Below are 21,778 nucleotides of genomic sequence, written 5' to 3'. Positions count from 1 at the left end.
ACAAAGAGAAAATATTAAAAGCTACAAGAGAAAGGAGGCATATTACATTCAGGGGTAAACCAATAAGATTAACAACGGATTTTTCATCACAGACGCTGAAAGCAAGAAGGTCATGGACCAATGTTTTTCAAACACTGAAAGACAATGGATGCCAACCAAGAATTCTGTATCCAGCAAAATTAAGCTTCAGGTATGACAACGAAAAAAAAATCTTTCATGATAAACAAAAGTTAAAAGAATTTGCAGCCAGAAAACCAGCATTGCAAAGCATTTTGAGCAAAACACTACACGAGGAAGAAATGAAAAACAATAACCAAAACCATCAGAGGGAAGTGCCTCGGTAAAGACAGAGGGTGAGGGGAAAGATAATCATGGAGAAACAAACTAATTTTTTTTTAAAAAGGACAAATAATCAAACATGGTTGGAAGTACAAACCATATATCAATAGTAACTCTGAATGTTAATGGCTTAAACTCTCCAATAAAGCGACATAGGCTGGTATCATGGATTAAAAAAACAAATCCAACAATATGCTGCCTCCAGGAGACACATCTGATTGGAAAAGACATACACAGGCTGAAGGTGAAAGGATGGGAAAAAATATACCACGCACATGGTCCTCGTAAGCAAGCAGGGGTGGCCATCCTCATATCGAATAAAATCGACTTCAAGACTAAGTTAATCAAAAGGGATAAAGAAGGACATTATATACTGTTAAAAGGAACCATTCACCAACAAGACATAACAATTATCAATATTTATGCACCAAATAACAGCGCTGCGGCATTCATAAAACAAATTCTCCTCAAGTTCAAGAATCAAATAGACCACAACACAATAATTATGGGTGACTTCAACACACCTCTCTCACCAATGGACAGATTCTCCAAACAAAAGTTGAATAAAGAAACTATAGAACTCAATACCACAATCAATAACCTAGACTTAACTGACATATATAGAATATACCAACCATCATCAAATGGATATACTTTTTTCTCGGCAGCACATGGATCCTTCTCAAAAATAGACCATATATTATGCCATAGGGCAACCCTCAGTAAATATAAAGGGGTGGAGATAATACCATGCATTTTATCTGATCATAATGGAATGAAACTGGAAATCAATGATAAAAGAAGGAAGGAAAAATCCTACGTCACATGGAAAATGAACAATATGTTACTGAATGATCAATGGGTTACAGAAGACATAAAGGAGGAAATCAAAAAATTCTTAGAGATAAATGAAAATACAGACACAACATATCGGAATCTATGGGACACAATGAAAGCAGTTTTAAGAGGAAAACTCATCGCCTGGTGGTCATTCCTCAAAAAAAGAAAAAACCAACAAATAAATGAGCTCACACTTCATCTCAAAGCCCTAGAAAAGGAAGAGCAAAACAACAGCAAACGTAACAGAAGGCAAGAAATAATTAAAATCAGAGCGGAAATCAATGAAATTGAAACAAAAGAAACTATTGAAAAAATTAACAAAACTAAAAGTTGGTTCTTCGAAAAAATAAATAAGATCGACAGACCTTTAGCCATGCTAACGAAGAGAAGAAGACAGAGAACTCAAATTACTAACATACAGGATGAAAAAGGCAATATCACAACAGATGCTACAGAAATACAGAAGACAATTAGAAATTATTTTGAAAACCTATATTCCAATAAAATAGAAGATAGTGAAGACATCGATAAATTTCCTAAGTCTTATGATTTGCCCAGACTGAGTCAGGAGGATACACACAATTTGAACAGACCAATATCAATGGATGAAATTGAAGAAGCCATCAAAAGACTACCAACCAAGAAAAGCCCAGGACCGGATGGGTATACAGCGGAGTTTTACAAAACCTTTAAAGAAGAATTAATACCAATACTTTTCAAGTTATTTCAGGAAATAGAAAAAGAGGGAGCTCTTCCAAATTCATTCTATGAGGCCAACATCACCCTGATTCCGAAACCAGACAAAGACACCTCAAAGAAAGAAAACTACAGACCAATATCGCTAATGAACCTAGATGCAAAAATCCTCAATAAAATTCTGGCAAATCGAATACAAAAACACATCAAAAAAATTGTGCACCATGATCAAGTAGGATTCATCCCTGGGATGCAAGGATGGTTCAATATACGGAAATCAATAAATGTTATTCACCACATCAATAGACTTAAAGATAAGAACCATATGATCATCTCGATAGATGCAGAGAAAGCATTCGACAAAGTACAGCATCCCTTTATGTTCAAAACATTAGAAAAACTAGGGATAACAGGAACTTACCTTGACATTGTAAAAGCTATCTATGCTAAGCCTCAGGCTAGCATCATTCTGAATGGACAAAAGTTAAAGGCATTCCCTCTAAAATCTGGAACAAGACAGGGATGCCCTCTATCACCACTTCTATTCAATATAGTTCTCGAAATACTGGCCAGAGCAATTAGACAGACGAAAGAAATTAAAGGCATAAAAATAGGAAAAGAAGAACTTAAATTATCACTATTTGCAGATGACATGATTCTATACCTAGAAGACCCAAAAGGGTCTACAAAGAAACTACTAGAACTAATAAATGAATTCAGCAAAGTGGCAGGATATAAAATCAACACTCATAAATCAAAGGCATTTCTGTATATCAGCGACAAAACTTCTGAAATGGAAATGAGGAAAAACACTCCATTCACAATATCCTCCAAAAAAATAAAATACTTGGGAATCAACCTAACAAAAGAGGTGAAAGATTTATACAATGAAAACTACAGAACCCTAAAGAGAGAAGTAGACGAAGATCTTAGAAGATGGAAAAATATACCCTGTTCATGGATAGGCAGAACTAACATTATCAAAATGGCGATATTACCAAAAGTTCTCTATAGGTTTAATGCAATACCAATCAAAATCCCAACGGCATTTCTTGTAGAGATAGATAAAGCAATCATGAAATTCATATGGAAAAATAAAAGACCCAGAATAGCAAAAGCAATTCTAAGCAGGAAGTGTGAATCAGGCGGCATTGCGATACCAGATTTCAAACTATATTACAGAGCAATAGTGACAAAAACAGCATGGTACTGGTACCAAAACAGGTGGGTGGACCAATGGTATAGAATAGAGGACACAGAGACTAATCCACAAAGTTACAACTATCTTATATTTGATAAAGGGGCTAAAAGCATGCAGTGGAGGAAGGATAGCATCTTCAACAAATGGTGTTGGGAAAACTGGAAATCCATATGCAACAAAATGAAACTGAATCCCTTTCTCTCGCCATGCACAAAAGTTAACTCAAAATGGATCAAGGAGCTTGATATCAAATCAGAGACACGGCGTCTGATAGAAGAAAAAGTTGGCTCCAATCTACATATTGTGGGGTCGGGCTCCAAATTCCTTAATAGGACACCCATAGCACAAGAGTTAACAACAAGAATCAACAAATGGGACTTACTTAAACTAAAAAGTTTTTTCTCAGCAAGAGAAACAATAAGAGAGGTAAATAGGGAGCCTACATCCTGGGAACAAATTTTTACTCCTCACACTTCGGATAGAGCCCTAATATCCAGAGTATACAAAGAACTCAAAAAATTAGACAATAAGATAACAAATAACCCAATCAACAAATGGGCCAAGGACCTGAACAGACACTTCTCAGAGGAGGATATACAATCAATCAACAAGTACATGAAAAAATGCTCACCATCTCTAGCAGTCAGAGAAATGCAAATCAAAACCACCCTAAGTAACCATCTCACTCCAGTAAGATTGGCAGCCACTATGAAGTCAAACAACAAGAAGTGCTGGCGAGGATGTGGAGAAAAGGGTACTCTTGTACATTGCTGGTGGGACTGCAAAGTGGTGCGGCCAATTTGGAAAGCAGTTTGGAGATTCCTGGGAAAGCTGGGAATGGAACCACCATTTGACCCTGCTATTGCCCTTCTCGAACTATTCCCTGAAGACCTTAAAAGAGCATGCTACAGGGATGCTGCCACATCGATGTTCATAGCAGCACAATTCACAATAGCTAGACTGTGGAACCAACCCAGATGCCCTTCAATAGATGAATGGATAAAAAAAATGTGGCATCTATACACAATGGAGTACTATGCAGCAATAAAAAATGACAAAATCATAGAATTTGCAGGGAAATGGATGGCATTAGAGAAGATTATGCTTAGTGAAGCTAGTCAATCCCTAAAAAACAAATACCAAATGTCTTCTTTGATATAATGAGAGCAACTATGAACAGAGCAGGGAGGAAGAGCAGACAGAAAAGATTAACATTAAACAGAGACATGAGATGGGAGGGAAAGGGAGAGAAAAGGGAAATTGCATGGAAATGAAGGGAGACCCTTATTGCTATACAAAATTACATATAAGAGGTTGTGAGGGGAATGGGAAAATAAACAAGGAGAGAAATGAATTACAGTAGATGGGGTAGAGAGAGAAGATGGGAGGGGAGGGGAGGTGGATAGTAGGGGATAGGAAAGGTAGCAGAATACAACAATTACTAATTTGGCATTATGTAAAATTGTGGATGTGTAACCGACGTGATTCTGCAATCTGCATTTGGGGTAAAATTGGGAGTTCATAACCCACTTCAACCTAATGTATGAAATATGATATGTCAAGAGCTTTGTAATGTTGTGAACAACCAATAAAAATTAAAACTAAAAAAAAAGATAGTACAGTAATAGCAAAATAATAGACAAATAGATCACTGGATCACAAAATATAGCTCAGAAATAAATTCATATAAAAATGACATTTGACAAAGGAACATAAGCAATACAATGGAAAAAAGACAATCTTTAAAAAAAAAACATGCAGGAACAACTGGACATCCACATGCAAAAAAAAAAATTAAAATGTAGACAAAAACATTACATTCTTCACAAAAATTAACTCAAAATGGATCACAGGCCTAAATATAAAACTCAAAAATTCCTAGAACAAAATTCTTAGAAGATAACATAGGAGAAAATCTTATCCATGACTCTAAAGGCAAGATTGATGGAAGAAATAACAAATAGCCTGAACTTCATTACAATTAAAAATTTTGCTCTGTGAAATATTTTCAAGAGAACAAAAAGGCAAGTCACAGTCTAGAAGAAAGATATTTGCAAAAGACACACATGACAAATGACTGTTATTCAAAATATACAAAGAACTCTAAAACTCAGCAACAAAAATGGGTCAAAGACCTTAACAGATAACGCCCCAAGGAAGGTGCATTTGTATGGCAAATAAGCATATAAAATGATATACATCATATGTCATCACAGAAATGCAAATTAAAACAACAAGGAGAAACCAGTATAACCTATTAGAATCCAGAACACTGACACCACTAAATGCTGCTGAGCATTTGGAGCAACAGGAACTCTGATACATTGATGTTGGGATGACAAGATTATACAGCCAGTTGGAAGACATCTTGTCATATTCCTAACATATAATCTAGCAATTGTACTTCTTTTTTTATATTTATTTTTTAGGTGTAGATGGACACAACACAATGCCTTTATTTTTATGTGGTGCTGAGGATCGAACCCATGTCCCTCCCATGCTAGGCAAGTGCTCTACCGCTGAGCCACAATCCCAGCCCCATAGCAATTATACTTCTTAAACACAAAGAAGTTGAAAAAAATGTACACACAAAAACCTGAACCTGGGGCTTGGGTTGTGGCTCAGTGGCAGAGCGCTCATCTAGTATATGCAAGGCCTTGGGTTTGATCCTCAGCACCACATAAAAATAAATAAATAAAATAAAGGTATTATGTCCAACTATACCTAAAAAATAAATATATAAAAAAATCTGAACATGGAGGTTTGTGAAAGCTTTATTCATAACTGCCAAAGCTTCAGTAGGCCTTTGCCTGCTGAATAAATAAACTATAACACATTCACACAATAATATTACTCAGTGCTAAACAGAAATGCACTACGAAGCCACAAATACTGAAGAAATCTTAATTAAATATGTATTACTAAGTGAAAGAAATCCATCTGAAATCAGGTTACATATTATGTGATTTTAATTATATGACATCTTGAAACGTCAAAATTATGGAGACAGTGAAAAGGGTTGGGGAAAATAGAACACAAATAATTTAGGGGACAGTGAAAACATTTTGTATCATACAATAATTGTAGATATATGTTATTATACATTTATACAGACCTATAGAATGTACAACACCAATAATGAATACTCATGTAAATTACAGGCTTTTGATGATAATGTGCCAATGCAGGTTGATCAACTGTAACAAGTGTTATGGAAGACGGTGATAATAGGGGAAGATATGCACAAGTAGGGATAGAGGACATATAGGATATCACAATTACTTTCCCTCAATTTTTCTGTGAAGCCAAAACTGTTCTAAAAATAAAATCCTTTTTTTGAAGCTAATTACAACCTATATAAAGAGTAATGAAAAAGAACACTTTGCCCTGAAGTGTATGGAACACAATACAAAGCTACATTCAGAGGCAATTTTATAACCTTAAAATGTCTTCACTAAAAATGAGATTAAAATAAAGGAGCTTATGGGATTGGGTTGTGGCTCAATAGTAGAGTGCTCGCCTAGCTTTTATGAGGCACTGAGTTCAATTCTCAGCACCACATAAAAATAAATAAATAAAATAAAGCTATTGTGTCCAACTACAACTAAAAATTTTTTTAAATTAAAATGAAGGATCTTAGAAAAAATTAGAAATGAGACAGTAAACAATCAGATGAGCAGGCCAAATTAAAGAATTACAAGAGCATTCCCCAATAACAACTAATTTGAAAAACCTTAAAATGGGTGATTTTAAGCAATACAAATTACCACAGTTGAAAAAAAAAGTATAAAAGTTGAATACTCCAATTACCATAGAATAGACACATGACTATAAATCAATCATATAATACTACATCATATAACAAAATAGTTTCACAAATTAGCTATTCAGCTTTAAAAAAGGAGATAACTCTAAAGTTACTTAAATTATTTCATACTACAGAAAAACATAAAATGCTCCCTAATTTATTTTGAGGAATCTAGTATAACTTTAAATATCAATACCTGATTAATACAGTAGGGGGAAAAATCCTACATACCAATCTCACTCTTAAGAGATCAAATATACAAATAAATGGAATATAATAGTGTATCAAAAAATAACATACTTTCATCAAATCGTTATTTGGAAAGATCCTATTAATATTTTAATAGTCATCCTATCAAACATTTTTTTATTAATTTGCAATAGATTGATATCTTTACAACATGGGGTTCTCCCATCCTGAAACATAAATTCTCAAGTTACTTAAGCCTTTAATGTCTTTCAATATTTCACATTTTCCCACAAGTCACATATATTTTTCATTTAGCATATTCCTAAGTACTTGATATTGGCATCTTTGGATGCATTCCTTTTTTTCTGTTTTATTACTGGTATAGAAGAAAAATATGTTTTATATGTTAATCTGCTTAGCCACCTTGCTCTGCCATCTAATAGTTTGTCATATCTTTTTCTTTTTGGTATTGGGGATTAAACCTAGGGGTGCTTTACCATTGAGTTACATCCCCAGCCCTTTTTCTTTTTTGAGATAGGATCTCACTAAGTTGCTTAGGGCCTAAATTGCTGAGAATAGCCTTGAACCTGCAATCCTCCTGCCTCAACCTCCCAAGTTGCTGGGATTACAGGTATGCATCACCATGCCCAGCTTCACTTTATTTTTTAGAAAGAAAATCACATTGTTTGAAAATGGAATTTTCATTTCTTACTTCCTTCATGCTTTTTCTTCTTGTTTTATTGCATTGAGTAGGAAATCTAACACCATGTTGAACATTAGCAATGTTGTCTTTTCCCTAACAATATTAGGATTGCTTGTATTCTATTATTAAGTACAAAGTATACTATAGATTTCTGATAAATGCATTTTATCAAACTATTTATCGATTCCCATTTTGCTAAAAGTATGTGTGTGCATTTATATGGTACTGGGGACTGAACCCAAAGCCTTACACATGCTAAGCAAACATGCTAATATTGAACTACTTTCCCACCCTTTTCAATTTTATTCTGAGACAGAGACCCACTAAGTTGTTCAGGCTGGCCTTGCATTTGCAATTCTCCTGCCCCTGCCTCCTAATAAGTTTTTTGAAATCAAAGTAGATATTGAATTTTTATTTAATTTTTTTTTTTTGCTATCCACTGAGTCACTAATACAGTATTAAATGTTTAACTTATTAATATGATGACTGTTGAAGGCTTGGTACCCAGTTGGTGGCGCTATTAGGAGGTGGTGGAAACTTGGAGGGAAAGCCTCCTTGGAGGAAGTAGGTCACTGTGAAGAACATATTTTTGTCCCTGCCTTCTTGGCAGCCATGAGATGAGCAGTTTTGCTCCATCATTCACTCCCACCAAAATGTTCTGTTACAGTACAACTCCGCAGCAATGGGGCCAGCCAAATAACTATGGACTGAAACCATGAGCCAATCTTTCTTTCTGCTTTTCTCATTTTGTCACAGCAAGGGAAAGCTGACTAATACAATGATTTACAGTAATAGATTATCTTTCTTTTTTTGTTGTTTTGTTGTTTGCTTGTTTGATACTGGGAATTAAACCCAGGGGTGCTGTACAACTGAGCTACATCCCCCAATTTTTTTTAGATTCTGATACATGGTCAAGCTGAGGCTGGTCTTGAATTTGTAATCTTCCTGCATTAATTAGCCTCTCAAGTTGCTGGGATTATGGGTGGGCATCACCAGGTCCAGCAGTAATAGGGTTTTTTTTTTGGTACCAAGGATTGAACTTAGGGGCATTTGACCCCTGAGCCACATCCTCAGCCCTATTTTGTATTTTATTTAGACACAGAGTCTCACTGAGTTGCTTAGCAATTCGCTTTTGCTGAGGCTGGCTTTGATTCTCTTGCCTCAGCCTCCCGAGCAGCTGGGATTACAGACATGTGCCCCGATGTCCAGCAGTAATACGTTTTCTGATGTTAAATCATTTCCGGGACAAATCTTTTCTTGTTCTAGATATAGGATTGAATTTACTAATAGAGCTTTGTATCTACCTTAGTTTGGCCTAATTTTCTCTTTGCTAGCTATCTTTGTCAAGTTTTGGTATTAGGATACTAATACTGTAAAGTCAGATGAACACCCCCCATGCTAAAATATAAAAACCACAATAGTAAAACAGGCAAGTGAAAATTGCGCAGCTTGACAGTAGCATTCCAGGTAGAGGAGACAGCATATGTAGACACCAGGATGAAAAAAAGCACAGGTTATGCCTATAGAACAGGATTTAAATATTCTTAAGCTAGAATAATAAACAAGTAGTTTTTGGCTTACATTGGTAACAATTTAATCTTTAAAGCACAATTCTTCTGCCAAAACATTTTAATTTACTCTGAATTTTATAGAGACTAGAATCCAAATTCTTGCATTCAAGATCCTTCCTTCTTTAACGTGTTTTTTTTTTTTTTTTTTTTTTTTTTTTTTTTTTTTTTTTTTTTACAGTGCAGCCTGTACTTCCTTGTCCGTGATGTTTCTTTTGCCTAGAATACTGTCTTGGGACATCCAAATCCTACCCACCTTTCAAGGCCCAAATAACTGTGAAAACGTCTCAGGTCCAAATGCATTACGTTTAAATACATTTGATCTACAGCTGTTTATTGTTAGTTCTTGGTTTGCCTACTTCTTAAGACTCAGCTGAATGAGGTTGGTTAGTGTCACCCCTAAAATTCATGTCCTGCCTAGAACTCTTTATTGAAACAGGGTCGCTGCAAATATAAGTAGTTATGACCAGGTCATATGGGAGTAAAGTGGGCCTGCTATCCAATAGGACTGATGTCCTTATAAGAAAAGACACAGAACCAGAAGCAAAAGCTGACAATAGAAGGAGAGTGAAGTGGTGCAGTTTCAAGTCAAAGAACATAAATGACTGTTGGCTACCACCAGAAGCTAGGAAGGGACAAAGGAATCTACTCAGAATCTCAAAGGAAGCATGACCATGCTTGTGCCTTGATTCCAGACTCCTAGATTCCAGAAAGCCAGAAAACAAATATGTTAAGTCATTCAGTATGTGGTACTTTCTTATGGCAATCTCAGAAAACAAGTATAAAGACAATTATTTCTTCTACGTATTTTCCTAGCCCCATGTCCAGTGCGCAGTTCAGGTTGATGCAGGCTCAGTGCCTCCTATGGTAAACAAATGGCTGTTTCCGCCAGTGGTAATGAATTACCAGACGCTTAGAAGCTTGTACTACTCTGAGATGACAGGAAGCCAATGCGCAATGTAAGGCGGCCATCCTATGGGACTACAGGATAAACAATAAGAAATTACATACAGGAGAGAAGGTGGAGCAAAGTGGAAAACTAGGGCAGCTGAGGTTAGGGAGTCTCAATTCGAGTGGATTTCCGCGGGGTCACGAGAAAGGTCCTGCCGCTCTCCGAGACCCCACGGAGAGATCCAGGCCATCACTCCACTCCCTATGACTATGGACAGAGAAGTACGAACGCAGGTTCCGGTCTCCGGAATCGCCCCTACAGTCTCTGACAGAACTTCAACACTCTGATTCGTTCCGACCCTGCGAACAGAACTCTCGCCGCTCGCGTTGCGTCGTGTTGTTACGTGGGGCGGGACTTCCTGCCCACGCCCCGGAAACCAGAAGAGGATCTTGTCCGCCGGAAAGAGAGGAGTTATTACCGGGACTCTACAGCGGGTCGTTGGCTGGAACTGTATCGTAGAGTAAGTCCAGCCTCTGGTCACCGGCGAGGGGAGTGACCCTGGCGTCCTATCATGAAGGCTGGCTGCCTTATCGGGTTTTAGGGGATGCAGCAGGGAACGGGAGTAGAGTTGAGGGGACTGGGTAGGTTAAGTACCACCAGCCAGCTGGACCTCATGTTTGCTTCGCTGTCCTCGTTTTCTCCACATCTTTTGAAAACTGAGGTTGGTTGCACTTGGAACTGTGATAGGAATCAATATGGAAGGGAGAAATACGCACTCACACAGAAAAAAAATTTAAAAATAGTTAAAGCCGTTCGCGGTGTCGCAAGCTTGTATCCTAGCTACCTTGTAGGCTGAGGCAGGAAGATCGCAAGTTGAGGCCAGCCTCAGCAAGACCCTGTCTCGAAATTTTTAAATGGGCTGGAGGTGTAGTTCAGTGGTAGATTCCTTGCCCAGCCCATGCGAGGCCTGAGTTCACTCCCTGTACCCGAAAATAATAATAATTATAACAATAATACTTTTTTAGAAAAGGAAAAAAATCAGTTTTCACATATGCAACACGCATATGGGCCTGTAGAAACTCAGGTAGTGACTCCTGCGTGAACAGCAGTACCTGTTGGACTAATTTTAAGCACTCAGATGAAGTTGAATTTTTTTTTAATATTTACTTTTTAGGTGTAGATAGACACAACACAATGCCTTTATTTTTTTGTGGTGCTGAGGATAAAATCGGGTTCTGCCCGTACTAGGTGAGCACTCTACCGCTGAGCCACATTCCCAGCCCAATAGAATATCTAATGAGCCATAAATAACAATTTTTTTTCTTTTGGTGCTGGGGATGAACCTAGGGCCTTGTGCATACAAGGCAAGCACTCTACGAACTGAGCTATATCCCCATCCCCCAAGTTGAATTTTTAAGCTTCCTAAATCTGCCGGTAAGTCGTTTGATATTAGAGGTGGAACAAAGCCATCTTAATTATCCCTGTTATTTCAGCTTAGAATGAAGCATAAGGAGAGGACACAGATGGAAAGTCACATTTGGTTCATTACAAAGCCTGATCTGAAAGTACAATTTCTCATTTCCATTTAAGAATCCTCTTTTTCTTCACTGTGCTCTGAATTGCTAATGATTTGTCTTTTGGTCAGAAGTCAAAGGTGAGGAGTGAAGAGAATGGTGATATATGTTCAGATACAGTATGAATCCATCAAAGGAAATACGTCAGTATGTGTCAGGAAAACTGTGTCAATCATCTATCTTTGATATTCTTTAGATGCTGATAAGGCTGTTAATCTTTTTGATATTCTATAGATGTTGATGAGGCTGTCATGTCACTTCTGTCATATCCCATTTAGCAGTATATATGTAATAACAGTGTGAAGATGAGACTTTGATTACTTGTTTCAGACATCTGTCTAGGAAGTCCTGGAGATCAACAAGATATGTGTTTGTCATAGAAGACTTACAGCTGACTACTTGTCTGTCCTTTTGCTGTGACTATTTGCTAAAAGAACCTGTAGAAATTTACACAAAATTCTATGTGAATGAGACCATCTATAAAGAACTTGTCAGTTATTCGCAATCTGAGTGAGGTGCTGTAGAGTATACTACACTTAAACCTCTGCTCTCTTTTACAGTAATATGGCATTTGGTCCTTGTGCAGTTCAAATGTGTTTTTGCATTATTGCTTTCATCTTTCTCATATCAGAAATGTAAATGTGGTGCAGGAAAATGGCAAGCCTGTGGAGAAAGTAAGGGAGCCTAAGATGTCCAGAAAACAAATTGTACTTCAGCAAATATTGAAAAACTCTTAGCAAATGGAAAATCGTAACTACTAATGAACTAATTCAACTGGATGTTCATTGTGGGGGAGCCATGGCTACTTTATACAAACAAATTTCAACCTTTTTGGTCTTAAGATACCTTTAAAAATCTCCAAAGAGCTTTTGTTTTTGTGGGTTATTTCTATCCATATTTATGGTATTAGAAAGTAAAAGATGAGAAATGTTTGAGCACAAGAATATACAAGCATACACTTTATTAGTCGTCAGTGATAAATGTTCTCACACATCAGATAGCCTTCAATTAAATTGCTGGTACTCATGGAATGAGAAAGAAAAGGGCAAATAATGTCTTAGTTTTGACCTAACACCTGAAGGGCTTTCAGAGGTCCTCAGAGGGACATATTTTAAGAAAACTGCTTTATGCAAATGTTTCAAAACTTTTTATATTATTTACATAAATGATTGTAGTTGATTATGACATGAACAGAAGTATCATATAAAATGCAATAACAAGCAGTCGTGTGTCTCCAGAAACTGTATAATTCAAGGCACAAGGAACACAAATAGGTATACATTTTGTGTTCTTTTTTATCGTGTTGGGTTTTCATAGAGGGTGAGGGAGGTTGAACCCGGGGCCTTGCACAAGCTAGGCAGGCACTCTACCACTGAGCTTTAACCCCAGCCTTGACTGCTTTTTTTATATGGCTTCAGACAGTGGTTGAGACCAACTCCTGGAGAATCAAGAGCTGAGAAGACCACCAATTCATTGGCTTTGGACATGAACAAGCCACAGGCAGTTTTTATTTTTGCTCATTCCCTTGGCCAGTTAACTCTTGCTCACCTTCCTTGCCAATAACCACTAGTGTGTTACAGCTTCCCTCTTCCATGTTCTTTCTCTCTATCCAAAACTAATGATTTTTCAATGGATAAGTTCTGCATATACTGCTAAATATAATTGCTATGTAAAATAGGGTAAATGGTATTTAAAATTTCTGGATGTTAGGCTGGAGATATAGCTCAGTGGGAGAGTACTTGCCTAACATGGGCAAGACTCTACGTTTGATCCCCAGCCAAAAAACAAAACTATATATTACATAGAAATCCTGGATAAATAGTTATATATGGTTATTTTGTGGGAAAATGGCTTATAGTCCTTTGAAAAGCTGAGAAAACATATATTTCTGACTTAAAATAATGGAACACAGGATCTCACTAACTGAAAATTTTAGACATCCATCCCCCTCCCCTTTTTTTTATAGTTGTAGATGGACAGAATGCCTTTATTTTATTTTATTTTTTTATCCATTCCCTTTTTAGAAAAGGTTGAGATTTTAATAATGATAAGTGCCCCCATTTGATTAAAATTTTTTTTAGTTGTTGATGGACTTTTATTTTATTCATTTAAATAAATATATGTGGTGCTGAGACTAGAACCCAATGCCTCACACATGCTAGGCAAGTGCTCTACCACTGAGCCACAACCCCAGCCCTTCATTTGATTTTTTTTTTTTTAAGAGAGAGAAATTTTAATATTTATTTTTTTAGTTTTCAGCGGACACAACATCTTTTACTTGGTTTTTTTTTTTTTTTGAGAGAGAGAGAATTTTTAATATTTATTTTTTTATTTTTTTTTTTAGTTTTCGGCGGACACAACATCTTTGTTTGTATGTGGTGCTGAGGATCGAACCCGGGCCACACCATGCCAAGCCAGCGTGCTACCGCTTGAGCCACATCCCCAGCCCAACATCTTTTATTTGTATGGGTGCTGAGGATCAAACCCGGGCCGCACGCATGCCAGGCGAGCACGCTACTGTTTGAGCCACATCCCCTGCCCCCCTTCATTTGATTTTTACCCTACCAAAAAAATATATAAATTTGGCCAAAGTTGTTTAGAGAAGGACTGTTAGTTAGGTACTGACAATATCTTTTTTTTACCCCAGTACTTAAATCCTAGGTGCTTTACCACTGAACTGCATCTTGGCTCTTATTTTTTTAATTAATATGTTTATTTTTAAAAATTAATACAGATTCTCAAAAAAGTTGCCAAGACTACCCTGGAACTTGAATCCTCCTGGCTCAGCCTCCCAAGTTGCTGGGAATAGAGGTGTACACTACTGTATCTGGCTGCTACTGAACTACTTTAATTGTTGCTTTGTATCATTTGTGAAGGAGTCTTTCCCATAAAATGAGTTTTAAAGACACTTGACATTTGAGAAGGAACCACCTATGATATTTATAAATACCTAAATTTGTTATTACCTCTACAGGGTATAATTTTCTCTGTAAAATTCTTAGATTCTGCATCTAGCTTAGAGTCACATAATTGTGTTGTGCTATAAATACCAGAGAAACAGTCAAACTTAGTGGCCAAGTGGGCAACTTCTATGCACCAACATCTAGGGATTATGTGCTAAATGTTTAATTCAGAACATTGAAAATACACACAGGTAGATCTTTGGGCTATCTTAGAATAGTTAAAACTATATTAAATGTGAGTGCTCAAGTTATCTTACAGTAATGGGAAGAATGTTCTAAACTACATGCCATCTTTCCCACTACCCAGATTCTTCTGTGCCCCTTCCCAGTCTTCCCAGATTCGAAGTCACCACAATGTGCAATTACCGGTGGGACTTTTGTGTCTGATGTCATGAGTGTTTTGAGACAGAAGAAAGGTTGAAAATGACTGTTCCATGTTGTTAACCTCACTCTCCACCCGCAGATTTGAAGGATGCTTTGCTTTCCGTTGAAGAGGCTTTTACTTTGATCTGGAACAGGCTTTGATGTCTCTTGTCTTTTCAGGTATATGAGCTCTCTGAAAGCTGAAAGCAGTTGTTTCCATATTCTTTATCATTCAGAGATCATGGAGGCACAGCCCTTGCCTTTTGAGCTGCTTATAGTCAAGTGGAGCAGAGAAGCCAGTTTAGCCATTGCATTTTTTGTTTGTTTTTGTGGTGGTGGTGCTAGGGATTGAATCTGAGGCCTTGCACATGCTTGGCAAGTGCTTACCACTGGGCTACCTTCCCAAACGTTTTTATTTTTTAAATATTTAAATTTTAGTTGTAGGTGGACACAATACCTTAATTTTATTTTTATGTGGTGTTGCTGTTTCAAACAGCACATGAGGATCGTGCCCAGTGCCTCGTGTGCTAGATGAGTGTTCTACCACTGAGCTACAACCCTAGTCCTGCTAATCCTTTTTATTTTATTTTGATACAGGGTCTTGCTAAACTGCTGAGGCTGGCCTTGAACTTGCAATCCTTCTGCCTTACTCTCCTGAGCCACTGGGATTACAGGCATACACCATTTAAATCCAGCTCCCACTTAAGTATTCCAAAGTAGGTAAGTATGTGGTACTCAACTCAGTTTGGGAGAGAGAGGAATTAGGCAGTACTTCCCAGAGGTGTTTTTTGAGTTATACAGGCAGTAAGTAGACAAGGATGGGAGTTCCATTTTGAATGCCTAGGAATTTGTGACTGGTTTGTAGATTGTAAATGGTACAAAGGATTGTAATCAAGTATCTTAACACCTTTTTCAAAGTGTTTTCCTTCTTCTGGATAATGCTTTTGTTTTTTTCCTTCTCTGTTTCTACTCCTTTACCCCTTGATTAGAAGGATGTTTGGAATGTGAAAGGAAATAGAAGGGTAGGAATCTGGGTGACAGAATAATAGGTTTACCAAGAAGTAATGCAGATCCATCTCTAAAAACTGTGTTCCTGCTTTACTAAAATGCAGTTCTTTTGGTTAGTTACTTTCGTATTGAATATGTTATATTCCTGTTGCCAATCCAGACTGCTTGAATTTAAGGGCATCTCTTAAAAAAGATTCCCATTTTGGCTTAGGAATGAGAATGGAGGAAACAGCAAGATTAGGATCCAAGTTCATGCTGCAAAAACATTTTTATTGGCTGTCTGAGTCACTGCATGTTGTTTAAATCAATTACAGGCTATTTATTTTGTACATTTCAAATCAATGAAGATTTAAGTCCACCAAGATTTGAGTAAGTAAAAATAGAATAGAAAACCCTGATTCTGACATAGTCTGGAAAAACGAAGAAAAAGCTGTCCATCTGTGAATTAGGCTTGGTGTTTTCTGTGATTGGCAATAGCAGCAAACAAGAAGCAAATCAGCACCTGTGCAGAAATGACTCCAGTAAAATCACCACTACTTCAGGAGCAGTTGCTGTGCCCAGGTCATAGTCATGTTCCTTCTGGTAGACTACCTACTGACAGAAAAGTTGCCAACTAGCTGGGGTCTTCTTTCCAAATAGCTATTATCTTGCATTTAGATTAATTAACCATTAGTTGCAGTGACATGAGCATATGTAAAGAGCTCAGTGCTCTTAAAACTTGAAGTTGTAAATTATCTTTCATTTAATATCTTGACATATTAAAGAGCAATATTTTAAATGCTGGACTTGGTCATATTCTGGAGACTAAGAAAATAGAGTCCTTGAAGTCAAGCTGATTCTGTTTTTAGCCTCCTAAATGAAAAGGTAGATAGAACAGGTCTTGTTTGCAAAAAAAATTCAAGACCTACTTATCTACCAACAGCAGTTATATGTCATCAAACTATAGCACATAGAAAAAAAAATATTAGATGAGAAGAGTGGAGAAAGGCATAAGGAACATAGAATTTTAACTCTATTAATTCGTAGGAAGGTTACTAGAAATTGGAGAAGTGGTATTGGTAAGTTGAGGAGAGGATGTTTTCTCATAGTGCAGGCTTCAGAGAGTTCAGAAAGTTTTCTCGTACCTGAACCTCCTTGGATGGAGGCGAATGTGGTCTTACTTACAGAATGACACAACACAGTGAACTGTGCTGGGGCAGTTTCCAGGGTGGGAGTTGTGTTAAGATTTATGATTTTAACAAATTTTGGAGGATGAGAAATATTAAGAAGGTCCCACTGCCCACTCATATACTCTGTTTTATACTCCTGACCAAGTACATGCTTCAGAAATATTTTACTGGGTATGTACAGGTGATTGTGTATCATTTGAACCAGCAGGAAGTCAATTATTAAACATGTACTTTGATAAATAAAAGACAATTTAATTTTACCAGGAACCAATGTCATTTTATGTCCCAAGTTGCTAAGCAACTTTCCAATTCCATCTAGTAAGAGTATTTTAAATTCTGAAATTTGGATTACTAAACCCTTGGTGGTTTTCACCAGGATTCTGTAGTTGTTCATATTCTCTTTCCCCTTCATTAAACTAGGAAACCAAAGCTTATGTAACAAGAGTTATAAAGTGACACAGGTAAAGCTAAGAAAAGATTTTGATTTTTTTCTAAATTGCCCAATATTAGGGATTGTGATTATAGTGGTCTAATTTTTAAGAAATCTTTTTTTTCTGTTTTTTTTTTTTTTAACAGATTTACCAGCAGGTTGCAAGTGTACATGGCCATGAGGTAAACCCTGCCCCTTGTTGAAATTTAGTTTCAGTAGTATTTTAAGGAATTGAGTCTTAGGAAAAGCAAAAGTTTTGTTTGACTTTATTCTTGAATGATTTTTTTTTCTTCTTCTAGAAGATGGAATGATACTTAAACAAAAGTTCTTTTCTTCTTCCTTTGTGTGTGTGTGTGGGGGGGGGTGGTTATTGGAACCCAGGGCCTTGGATATGATAGGCAAATGCTCTACCACTGAGCCACATACTTAGCCCTTAAACAAGTGATCTGTATGCTGAATAATTGTGATAATTGAAATTGTTCATATTCCTTGTTTAAGCGGTTTTTAAAAGTCAAAGATAATTTTAGACAGTTTTTTTCTTGATCAAATAAAATTTTATTAAAACCCCATAGGTGTCAAGTTTTTATCATTTTATCCATTCATCCATGTTCTTATTACATGTGATGTACTCTATACATAAAGCCTATTAGAACTCTGAATTAAAATTTGCCTAATATATGATATCATATTTCCTGTTTGGTTGTTTCTATTTTAGTAGCTGAGAACATCTTTAAATATACATATGTGTATTTTAATTGTTTATAACTTGAACCATTTCTGAGCTTATATCTGCTGCACCTTTCTTATTTCAGAGTAGGTGTTAGAGCTTGGTAGGGCAGGTGTTTATCTACGAAGAACTGTTGTCACGGTAAGTGGTTAATTCAGGAATCTGAGCCGTTCTTTATACCAGTAGGCAAAGTTCAGTAGGAGGTGAGAGGTGTTTGATGTGTCCAGTTTTGAGTGTGGTGGCAAGTGTGAACATTTCAAAGTGAAAAGTTTTTTTCATTTACAGATCCTTATGTGATGAGAGTTAGGCATATCTTGTGTTGTTTAGAGAGCATCTGGAGTTGTTACTTTGCAATTTGACTCAAGCTTTGAAATGCTGTGTGTGCAGAGTTTAAGTGGCATCTAGAAACTGGAACTGAAGAACAATGTACTGACAGAGCACCAAGGTTACTGAATGGCACCAGGACCATGAGACACGATGCCCTGGAGCCACTGGCTGCACACCACTCTTCTCACCAGTACTCAGCTCTGCCCTGTGGTGGGTGGATTTCTTTAAAAAATTGTATATTTGCTCTGTGCCACATATTGTTAAACACTCTCGGTTTGTTGTTAAGTCACCCAGTCCTATGAGACAAGTATTGTTTTTCCCTTTGAAGGGAAACAGAAGGTCTGGATAAGGTGACTTTTTTCCAGGTCATAAGGCGAAGTAGCAACAAAGTAGCAATCAAACCCAGGTTCCTGTTTTCAAATCTGGCTCTTTATATTACAAGACAATTCCTAGAATGAGTTGCAACTAATGTTTTCTAATTTTTTTCCCATCTATCCCCTCAGTTCTCCACTTAGGCACATGCACACAATGAAAACACCACATTTGTGGTTAGTGTTTAATAGTAAGTAGTGCCCTGGTTTTCCCTGTCTTGCCACCAAGACATACATACCCTTCTGTTTCTTCTTAATATTTCCCTTCAGATTTTGCTCATCTCCTGGCTATATGTAGGTCCTTTGCTATAGTTTTGAAAGAGCCCTGCCAGCCCTCATGTGGAGAGCAGTGAGCAGCCAAAGAGCAGTGGTTAGATGAAGAAGATATTCATTTACTCAACAAGTATTTGGTGTGCACCTGTTACATGTTAGCATTTGGGGATCAAATGACAGATCCTTTTGCATGCCTACCTTCATGGAATTACTCATTATAGGGGTAATTTCAAAGTTAGTAATGTGAGCACCACGAAGGAGAGTGCAAGGTATTAAAGCATACAGTGGTTGGAATCTCACCACAGTGCTGCTGTTGGGAAACAGGGAGATTCTACTTCCAGAAAGGCACAAATCTTCCCTTGCTCTCTTTGGCCAGCTTCTTGTCCTCTCAAATCTGTTCTTTATACTAATGAAATGTGATGAGTATGGAGAGGCTGCTGAAGCCATGGACTTTCCTTATCCTCTGCCAAGCTCCATAGGACTTAGAGATTCATTACAGTTTGCACATATACAGATTGACAAATGGTAGTTTGACTACTTGAAAGTCTTATGAGTTCATTTAGTGCAATCCATCATTTCACAGCTGGGCCTGACAGTGACTACCCTAGCATCTTGCAAATAACTCTGCTCAGGACTAGAATCCAGGTCAGGTGAGAAGAGTGGCAGCACACCACTCTGCCATATAATAACATGAGCCAAATTATGCTCAGCGCGTGGTGCTTGGATGCCAACTTTGGCCAGTGGAGGATGAGTGACTGACAGGGTTAAATACAGAAGAGAGACAAGAAATGACATCAGAGGGTCTAATAAAAAGTGACGTGCATTGGCATTAAAATGCCATTATGTATCTTTAGACACCCTGGCTTTTCCAAAGAAAAACAGGGATGTACAAATTGGTGAAGCTGACAATTGAATGTGTATAGATGTTGAGAAATGTCTACGTTGAAAAATGACAATTTTGAATTTTCATAGTCTAATAGAATACCAATCTTCTTCGGGGAAACTGTTATTCGTATATCTGGAGTTGTCCTGTTGTGCAGAAATTCATACTTATGCCTGAAAGTTAAACATTGACACAACAAAGCTTCAGAAATTCTCTACGTGAAGTATTTATAAAATATCTCAGTAACTTAATAGTACTTCTATACTTTTGCTATTTTTTTTTATTAAATGACTACCAAATAGGCCATCCCCAAAGCTATACTCTTTTCAAACATATCCTAAGACACGTTTTCAAACTGTTATTGAGCAACTTGTTAACCTAAGAAACATACAAAATCATGATTTCATACTACATCACAGTACAGAAATAGAACACATTTGAAACATTTGGATCTCAAGGCTTAAATGTGTAGATCATTTATAATAAAGACATTTGAGTGCAACCCTGTGGTCTTTCATGTGATAAAATAGGCCTTTGGGTCTAAACTCTTTTAAGTACACAGGTACTTGAAGCATCTAGTTCTTAAAGTAAGCAGGGCATCTGCTGTCATTAGGACTATTTTTTTGGTGTTTGGTAGCACGAGCACCCTTTATCCATATCTGTATCCTGTGTGCTTTTGGAAAATGGCTGAAACCCAAATCAACCATAGGCATGTCCTAATCCTACAACATGCAGACATCTGAAGAGGTCTGTGCACCAGCATGCCAGTTCAGAATCCTGGGATGTATGCTGGGATGTATGCTTAGAACATGATCTAAATGTGTCAGAGCAAGCCAGCCTGTCTCCATCCTAACTCACCTTATCTTGCCTCCTTTTTTCACCTGAACAGCTAACAGAAGTTAAATGAGTCCTTTCTCTACCTTTCGTGTCACCACCAATAGAGTCCAAGACCATGAACAAAAAAACTATAGCTCACTAGCAGACCTTATCCTCATTCTCCACTCCTGCTCAAGCTGCAGGCTTTGTTTTTGCTCTCTTTTGTCATGTTCTGTCATTGCTACTCCTGTCTTCTCATGTCCACACCTTTCGCACTACACACAGACTCCTGTTTCTTTTATACTTCTTCCATTTCACTCTGCCCCTTGTCCCCACCTCCCATAGTGGAGATTGAACCCAAGGCTTTGCACATGCTGGGCAAGTGGCTCTGCCACTGAACTACACCCCCAACCTTTTGAAATTTTGTTTTGAGACAGTCTTGCTAAATTGCTCAGGTAGGCCCGGAACTCATGATCCTCCTGTCAGCCTTCCCGGTAGTTGAGATTACAGGTGTTTGCCACCAAACCCAGCTGCCCTTGTTCTTACCTTTCTGAAATGAGACTTTGAATTTTATTCTTACTTTAGGCAGAATCCCCATATCTGGCTTAGTACATAGTAATTCTTGCCTCCTGGTTGTG

At 37.3% G+C, this 21,778-nt stretch overlaps 1 protein-coding gene, 1 long non-coding RNA gene and 1 other non-coding gene across 9 annotated transcripts in view; 2 read left to right on the top strand and 1 right to left on the bottom strand.

Annotated features, from left to right (window-relative positions):
* Window positions 1-10,680: 10,680 nt before the first annotated feature.
* LOC113182296 (uncharacterized) lies at window positions 10,681-20,375 on the top strand. The gene is made up of 4 exons (XR_013343720.1): window positions 10,681-10,756; window positions 15,734-15,856; window positions 17,890-17,925; window positions 18,043-20,375. It is a non-coding gene; the product is annotated as an uncharacterized LOC113182296 (long non-coding RNA).
* Window positions 16,942-17,068, top strand: LOC113182378 (small Cajal body-specific RNA 15). Its single transcript, XR_003300722.1, has one exon.
* Window positions 19,494-21,778, bottom strand: part of Fsd2 (fibronectin type III and SPRY domain containing 2) — a 40,787-nt gene continuing 38,502 nt past the window's right edge. For all 7 annotated transcript variants that reach the window (XM_077799742.1, XM_026388124.2, XM_077799740.1 and 4 more), the window contains one exon: window positions 19,494-20,497. In XM_077799742.1, the coding sequence (XP_077655868.1) occupies window positions 20,245-20,497 (253 nt within the window). In that variant the 3' untranslated portion in view covers window positions 19,494-20,244. The remainder of the gene's footprint in view (window positions 20,498-21,778) is intronic.

Source organism: Urocitellus parryii, chromosome 6 (genome assembly GCF_045843805.1).
Source record: "Urocitellus parryii isolate mUroPar1 chromosome 6, mUroPar1.hap1, whole genome shotgun sequence".
NCBI classification, from domain to species: Eukaryota; Metazoa; Chordata; class Mammalia; order Rodentia; family Sciuridae; genus Urocitellus; species Urocitellus parryii.
Note: the sequence above shows the minus strand (reverse complement) of the source record. Positions and strands in the feature narration are given on the sequence as shown.